The sequence below is a fragment of the Stegastes partitus genome, unplaced genomic scaffold (genome assembly GCF_000690725.1).
Source record: "Stegastes partitus isolate 25-593 unplaced genomic scaffold, Stegastes_partitus-1.0.2 Scaffold729, whole genome shotgun sequence".
In the NCBI taxonomy this organism is placed as follows: Eukaryota; Metazoa; Chordata; class Actinopteri; family Pomacentridae; genus Stegastes; species Stegastes partitus.
This window is the reverse complement of record NW_007578460.1, coordinates 332669-341429: the sequence shown is the minus strand read 5'-3', so window position 1 is coordinate 341429 and position 8761 is coordinate 332669. Positions and strand designations below refer to the sequence as shown.

General features: G+C 40.8%; 1 protein-coding gene across 1 annotated transcript in view; it reads right to left on the bottom strand.

Moving 5' to 3' along the window:
- Window positions 1-900: 900 nt before the first annotated feature.
- LOC103364234 (sterol regulatory element-binding protein cleavage-activating protein) overlaps window positions 901-8761 on the bottom strand; it is a gene marked incomplete at its 3' end in the record, with an annotated part of 18245 nt that continues 10384 nt past the window's right edge. The window contains exons 6-11 of the mRNA XM_008291287.1: window positions 7469-7574; window positions 5307-5479; window positions 3989-4115; window positions 1739-1851; window positions 1529-1623; window positions 901-1122 (exon numbers count right to left, since the gene is read on the bottom strand). Coding sequence (XP_008289509.1) covers window positions 901-1122; window positions 1529-1623; window positions 1739-1851; window positions 3989-4115; window positions 5307-5479; window positions 7469-7574 — 836 coding nt within the window. The remainder of the gene's footprint in view (window positions 1123-1528; window positions 1624-1738; window positions 1852-3988; window positions 4116-5306; window positions 5480-7468; window positions 7575-8761) is intronic.

The following is an 8761-nucleotide window of genomic DNA, read 5'->3' as shown; positions in this document are numbered from 1 at the left end:
GCTGTGGGATTAATAAAGGATTGTTTTCTTAAAACCGATTGGTTCAGACCAAAACTTTCCCAGCTGATTTCACTGATAAATCCCTCTTCTCTGAGATGAAACAAATGTCAGCTGAATAATCAATTCACTGTTCAAGCAATTCATCAAATGCCAGAATATTCTCTGCATCCAGTTTATCAAACGTGAACATTCGTTACTTTTCTGTGTTTGATATCATTATTCACTGGATGTCAACGAGTTTTTTGGCTCCTAGTCAGGAAACACAATCGATCTGGAGACACGACTATGAACTGATGAACAGTGACAGATATTTTTCACTGCTTTCTAACAATATATAGGCCAAACAATCATTAAGAACCCTTCTTAACCATATTGTACATTTTATTCTTGAGAGGATTAAAGGTTTATGAATACTAAATCTTTCTCTGTAAATGTATATGCTTATGGTGCTAATACTTACTTAGCAGGGTACTGAGCTAAACACTGCTGAAAGGTTGTCATATATATATATGTGTGGCAGGAAAAGGGCAACAGTCCAGCAGTAAGAGGTTTAAACCAGAGGGACACGTGTGGGAAACAGTAATCTCCAAACTATGTGGTAAATGTATGTGTGCCTGTGACCTCCACCTGACCTCCTTTATGTCCTATATTTGCTTCTAAGGAATGTGTGTGTTAGTTTGTGTTTGCCATGTTCTCTTTGAGAGTATCTGAACTAAATTTGATGCAAATGCATGTCATTTATCCAGTTGTCCTTCTGGTTGGTTCAATAAAACGCCTACACCATGAAGCAATTTTATAGAACAGCAGACAAGACAAAATATTCTTGTACCAACTGGACAGAAAAATGTACAACATGGTTAGTATTTGTCACAAGAGCTGTAAAAAAATACTAGGGCATACTTGAGGCAAACAGCAGCTTACATAAGGTACCTTAAAAAAAAAAAAAAGCATCAGTGAAGTAACTGTAAAAACATTTATTACCTGGAAACAACGGTTTGAATGTGTGTATAAGTGAGATCTCACCTCCATGCGGCGGATATCTATAGACAGCACTGTGGTGAAGAAGAACATCTGCAGGAAGAAGTCAGACACCAGCCCCACGACAGCAAAGAGACAGAACTCCTGCAAAAATATGACATATGGTACCACCTTTTAATACACGTTTTCACAAATTATTCAGTTTTTGGTTTTTTTTGTCCAATAAGAGGCTTTGAAGACAGATAAAAATTAGAATCAACCATTCATTTCCTAGGAGCACAGTGTTGAATTCAACAGACACTGAAGCTTTGGGACACAAGAGACATTTCTAAATACTCTGTGGATCTGTTCGGCTGTGCAAACAAACTGCACTTAGCCTGACAGAGCATTATGCTTTGTTCATAAAATAAACATAAGATACTGCTGAATAAACACAGTGTAGTTTATTTATTCTCATATATTTGTTCAGCATAAGAGACATGCTAAATCATTAAAGTACTTTCTAGAATTAACTCTCAGTGATGCAACAACTCAGCCATGTTTCCGTTACCTGGATAGCTGGCACCAGAGTGAAATATCCAATGAGGATGATGCACAGTTCAGTGGCCATGTTCTTCATGATAGACCAGCTCTCATTACTAAGGCCTGGAAGATTTAAAAAAAAGAGCAACACTTAGGGAGAAACAGACTAGATATTTAACAGGCCACTTTGTGTTGTAAGAGCTTCCAAAATCTGTTTTTCTATACTTTCTAATCGTACCCTGAGCGATACGTAGTTTGACCTCGAGGTCGACGGGGGTGGAAACCACAGACTTGGTGAGGACCAAGACGTTCTCCAAGCCGATCACCACCACGAGGTAAGGGAAGATCTCACTGCAGAGAAAAAATAGCAAGAGAGCACTTTCTGAGCACTGTTGTCTGTTTATATTTATATGCAGAGACGCACCAGAACAACCATTTGTGGAAAAAAAAAAATGCCTCCACGAATTTGTTTTGTAAAATGACCATCTAGCATTAAGAATGATGAGCATAAACCACATGCAGCCATCAATATGAGCAGCTGCATTTAGATCAGGTGAACAGCAACATGATTTGCTGCTTGTAGTGACAGTGATTGCTAGATCTCAAAATTGACATGACACCAGCTGAAATTAGACAAACGATTTTAAAAATTAGGTGATTTTTCAATCAGTGCAGATGCTAAAACAAGCAAATAATCTATGCTTGAAACTGTTTGGCAATATTTAGCTGATGTCTGCTGGGAATTTCCTCCTCTAGTGAAGTGTGCAGAGAGATAAGCTTGAGCTCTAGAAGTAAGCATATAACTGGGTCACAAAGGAGTCAACAGCTCTGCGTGTTACATCAGACGTGCTCAGCAGCGCTGCACATAATAAACACACACATGCACACAGCCGATCGCTGCCGCTATCTCCTGTGCGTGGAGGAATCGTGACGAAGCATATGTAGCTTTGTGGTTTGGTTACGTTGACCTTCGTGCGTGTTTACGCAACCACAATACAAGCACAGCCCATAGCAGACTCGCGAGGATCCTAGTCAGTGGCTGGACAACAGTGTGCCGTTGTCACGCCACGATTCTGCTTTCTGATAATCCTCAAATGATTGGACAACCATTAAATGTCAATATCGCGACGTCTCCGCCCCCTAAAGTGGTCCAACCCACTTCAACAGCTGGCCCTTCCTCTTTTGACCTCACTGACACACTGACTTTTTGTCTTCCTGATGTAAACATTAACACAAATCTGTGTAAAATCAATATCGAGGAAGTGGGAAGTCAATAATCTGGTGTGCGTTTGTGCAATTGAGGGAGTGGGTGAACCTGTCCTTATCTTTCTGTGAATAAGGTAAGAGATTATAATGAAACTGTAACCGGCTGCCGAGGCAATTAAACGCTAACTGGGATATAAGAAAGGCAATCAAAGAGCATAAAAATAATCACACTGTTTAACGATGACCCAGAAGCTGAATGTAGTGATGTTATCTGACCTCATATAAGTCAGCAGGACACTAATTGTTTTCAGTCTGAAATAATTTATGCAGAACACATAAACGTTTCTCTTTTCTATCCTTTCCTCTTTCTCCTTTATCCTCATTTTAACTGGCTCGGGCCGACGGCTGCAATCAATGAGTCTGGTTCTGCTGGAGGTGCCATGCTTTTAGAGGGGAGTTCTTCCTCCTCTGCCACCAAAATGCTGTTCAAAGGGCATTTTTGGTTTACATGTATAATTGTGTAGATTAATTTGTACTATAAATTATTTAAATATGTAACATTAACCCTATTATTCTATTAGAAACCACTTTGGATCAGCGTCTGTTCTTTTAGATGTGCTATATAAAACTTGGTGACTCGGTCTGACAAGTTGCAAGACACATATTGACATGTTCCAGATTCAAGACTACAAGCCTCCAGCCAAGCCAGCAGCTGTCTGCCTGTAATTTGGCACAGTGGTGCTGTGAACTAAACACTAACATTAGCATGCTGACAATACTGTTCCATGTCTATCACGCTAATGTGTGTCAGCATGCTAATATTTGCTAATTAACTTTAAATACAAAGTAAAGCTGATTTTGATTCCGATGTCATTGTTTTATATAAGTGCACGACTGTGTACAATAACTATAAAATGTCTGCTTATAATTTAATGGCAATGCATCCTTGGATTGCTGAGATATTTCAGTCTGGATCAAAGCTGCAAATAAGGCAGTAAAAATTACAAGAATTTAATAGTTTCCCTGTAAATGGGAAGTCTGAGTATCAGTTAAGCATCAGTTATTAAGTAGATGCAGCAGTACGCTATCAGGTCTGAGACACTTTCATCACCAATTTTCAAACTTCCTCCAAACACATTTCTGCCACTTGTTCAAAAATTAAGTGATTTCTTGACAACCTGGTTTTGAAACGGTTTCTGCATTCCTACTAACAGGAGTGGAGCCCAAGGCTCTTTAGTCGTCTTCAGAAACTGAAATAAGCACAGAAAGCAGGCAGTCCTACCCTCCATTGAGCGTGGGTGTCAGTCCAAACAGTGTACACAGCCCCACTGACATGAGCAGAGAGCTGAGGACTGTGACCACAGCAGCCAGAGCCAGGCCCCACTTAGACTTCACCATGTCAATCTTACCTGTGAAGAAGGAAAAGAACACATGCTGAGGACCAGACAATGGAGCGATCCAAACAACTGCTAATTATCATTCGTAACTCCCGTAAAACTTTGTAACCAAAGTTTTTATTCCCAGTTAGTTCAAGTCAACATAAGGTTTTCCATTAAAATACACTGAGATCGTAGGCCTTGTAATTTACAGCTGTACCAGCGTCAGTTTGATTGACTTTAATCTAAATCCAGGAAATTAATCAGCTGTTATCTCCCTGCCTGTATCTGCACTCTCTATCATAAAAAGTATCTGAGTTGGTACCTCTCCTCGTTATGTTTTTAAAAACAATTTGCTATGGACCGATTTATCGTTGGAACAAGCGACAGCTAATTGGATTGTTTCATGTCGGGGGCGACTGACTGAGACATTGAAAAACAAAAAAGGAAAAAAGAAGAAAAGAGTGCGACCTTCCACCGGCATGGCTAAAGCAGCTGCCACTTGTGCCGGCACTCAGTACTGGTCGCAGTCCAGAACCCTGCTACAATGTCCAAGTCTCTCTTTCTTCCCCTCAAACTATGAATTTGAATTTGCTGCACAATGTTGATTACAAGTGATAAATAAAGTGTATTTTATAACAATGACAGAAGACTGGGTAGAAAAAAAAAAAAGAAAAAAAATCACTTAAAATTAAGGATTCTCATTTTAGGGGGAAATTGGGAAATACATTTCTCATTTAGTCTTTTAAAACTCCTAAACAAAAGTGACACTGCAAGAATTTTATCTTAATTTTGCAAATTACATTTCTAAAAAAAATGTATTTAACAAGGTGGAAAGCGTAAGTCGAATAATGAGCTTAAGTGTGAATACTCATTTTGAGTATTTAGAGCGTGTGTGTGTGTGTGTGTGTGTTTTTGTTGTCTGAACTAATGTTTGTGCTGGCAAGTTGCTGAGGGTTTGCTGTGCGCATTCTTACAGCGGTGTGCAATGTTCCCGTGTGAGGATAATCCCCGCACCAGACAGGAACAACCTTGGCACACAAACACACGTGTGCACACAAAGGCCCAACGGCCGTGAGTCTGAATCTTTGGCGCTTTTCAAATATTAACTGGGACGGGGAGGAGGTGCGCAAACAAGGAGAGAAGAAAGAAACCAAGATGGCAAAAAGTAACGGTGAAACAAGACACACAGGACGGAGCAGACGGACAGGAAGTTGGACTGACGTGTGGAGAAGTAGATGTAGGCAAAAAGAATGATGTATGTGGTGACGAGGGGGATGAGCTCAGCGATGCCGATCTCCTCCTTGAAGTGGACGTGAACCATGTGGTCCTCTCTCAGGCTGCAGTTGGCTGATGGATGAAGGTGCTTCAGGCGGGCCCGCAGGCTGCCCATGAACCTGGACACACGCAGGCAGCAAGATTATTATCACATACAGCAAAGAAACTGAATATAAGACGAACAGGAAAACACAAGGAGACAAGATTCCCGAGACACTATTAATTCAGGGAGAACAGTCCTCATCATTGAAGCCTTTTTTTTTCTTGCATAATCATGAAAACACAAAATACAGTAAAATGTAAAACCCACAATTGTGTAATTGTCTATCAGTCACAGACTCACACTCTCACATGTCAGGCTCTTGCAAAATCATTTTCACTGACAACTCTGGGAGACAGTATGAACTCGATTTCAGCCAGCCATTATCTATACAACACTTAATCCTCGCTAGGGTCGTGGGGGGGAGCTGGAGTCTATCCCAGCTGACTCAGGCGACCTTCTTGCTGCGAGGCAACGGTGCTAACCATCAAGCAACCTTGCAGCCCACCTCGTTTTCAGTTATTGTTAATTTATTTACTTCCTGACCGCAAAAGATGTTACGAAAATCACCACAAACTTCTGCACGGTCATCTCGGTGAACCAACCGCTCCTTACAAATGAACACCGGTTAGCATAGCAGCCAAACTCAGGGTTGTCAAAATCATGAAACTACAGCTAACTACATAACTAACTGTCATCTAACTAATAAATGAATCTGTGTGTGTTCTTTGCTTTTCTCAACAGTTTTTCATTGGATCTACTTTTTTTTGCTGAGGGCCTAAGTAAGTAGATCTGCATAGCGGGCATTTCATTTCTATCTGCAGAAGCATAATTCAATACAAAAAACTGTGATGAACGACGCATCTTTTTCCGTTTATGTCGTGCCTCCATCCGCTTGAATTTAGTGGCGTAGGTGCAAAAAGTGCTATCTTTTTGCTGCAAATCCAACAAATCGCCTCTCGCTTTTCATTCACCTTTAAGCCAATTTGTGTCCAGAGAAGTGCTGCGATGTTCAGCAACTAAATCTCTGACGTTAACGTCAATGTATTACCACTGAAATGCAGTCAGTGAAAAATCAGCCTCATTAACTTAGAGCAGAAGAAAGGGGGTACAAATGAAAAATGACAAGATCTTTGCTTGCATCATTCAGCTGTCTTTATAGACTTGAATAAAAAAGACTTTTAAGATCGTGCAAAATGATCGCAGTCAACTCAAATAAGCGATTATTTAATAATAGTGACAGGCTGTGCAACATGAAGCCTACGAAAAAATCCATAATGCAACACTCCCTGTAGAAGATCATGTAACCCTGGTGGACACCGTTTAAAAAAATATCTGATGTAGGTGACGTGTAACTGTCGAGTCCTTGAAATATGACAACCTCCTATATGACTCAGTAATGCTTGCTGAACTCATACCTTAAACTAATATGGGAATAGGCTACAAAGAATAAAAAAAGCACAAGAAAAACCAGTAAGTGATGCATTAAGGAGAAATTCTGTGATTCAATTACCATTTATGCAACACAAAGCGGCTCTTTACATGCAAAGAAATGTTGTTCCAAGAAGAAGCAGCAAAAAATATGAAAAAAAAGAGAGATGAAAGCATTTATTTTGAGATAATAGAATAGAATCATTTTTATTGATCTCCCATTGGGGCGGAATTTACACACCACAGCAGCATCCAAAAATATAGAAAGAAAATACAAGGAAATAATCAGGAGATATGGAGAGCGATGTATGATTAAAGTCTCCTGAGATGACGATCACAGACTGAGGCTGTGATGTTTGCAGCTGGGACACTGAACTATGGATGAGTTCACAGCAGCATCAGCCGAGGAGGGGATGTAACCTGCAACCGCCAGGATGTGCGACAACTCCCTCGGCAGGTAAAACGGCCGCAAACCAACCGCCAGCAGCTCAGCATCCTTCGTGCGGCGTCGCTCTTTAACGCTAACGTGTCCAGCATTACACCATCCCTCAAAACACATCTCTTTCATGCCTGCTCCCCTAAAACTCAAGTAAAACCGCACTTTAATCTCCCTTTCTTTTTTATCTATTCCACTCACCTTGCGTCGTAGCTGGACAGCACCACAGTGATTGTGTACGTCACCACCCTCTTCCTGTTGTAATGACTGACTCCGGTGTACTTTCCAGGGACACCAAACAGCAGGTCTGAAACGCACACACAAAAGAACACACAATCAGTTCAACACAAACTGCAGCACATTAATATATTAATATACATAACATCTTTTTTTATTGTAGAGTTCACGTGTCTCCAGTATGACCATCAGCCACCAGACAAACACTAGAAAATCGGTTTCATAAAGTTTTGCACAGCTATCACATATTATTTACAGCCTGAACAACACGCGCCGCAGTTTCTTCATTCGTTGGTGCAATAAAGCGCAGTGAAATAATTAAACGGTTGCTTTAGAGAAATGCTAAGCCCAGAAACCTCTGTGGGGATCTCAAGCTCTGAAGTTTTTCTAATTTTAATCATGAAACACAGTGAGGAATTTTAGTGAGCAGGAGTGTAAACTATGTGTTTCTTCATTTTTGTTTACTAACCTTAACATAATTCGCACTGGAGGATGGTAAGTTTCGGACCGCCTGCCTTGTAAGAGTAGCTGAGATATAGTTCATGGCTTTCCCTAGCCAGTCTGACTGGCCTTCAATCAGCTCAATGAGAACAAGAATACCAGTCTGACTTGATCTGGCAGCCAAGCTGTCCCTGACTCCAGCTCCAGAATAAGCTTCCCACCTTTAAATCACTTGAGCTGGAAGGTGAGGCAAAACGCTGACCTGGCTTTGGGCAACCAGAGGAGGGTGACTTGGTTCAGTGTGTCAGTGGGTAAAGTTTTAAGAGAATTAAATAAGTTCCCAAGGAATGAAACTGCTTGTTCTCTGTCAATATGAAAGCCTCTTAGTTTGCTGATACCACTAATCCCCCGCTCACTGCCTCCCTACAATTACTCCTGCTGAATGATGGAAGACTACTTCAGCTAGGTGGCCAGAGCAAAACAGACTTCCTTTTGCAGCTCCATGGTCCACTTTCAACCATCATACCCAGTAATTATGTCAATATAGGCAAAGACACCACCTCCGGCATGGGCCTTCTCTACCAGACTTTCGAATGACTATGATTCAGACTGAGTTTGGAGAACTTCAAGGCACACAGCAATGAGAGCACGAGCTAGACTACAGGTTTCAGAATTTTTAGAAATGAAAAATGGTGGTGGGAATAAAAGCCCCATGACAAAGACAAGTATTAGCACGTATATTTGCTTGCAAATGTTAGTTTGCAGGTTTGTGATTAAGTCTCAAAAGCTCCAAAACAATGTGACAACAAGAGATGT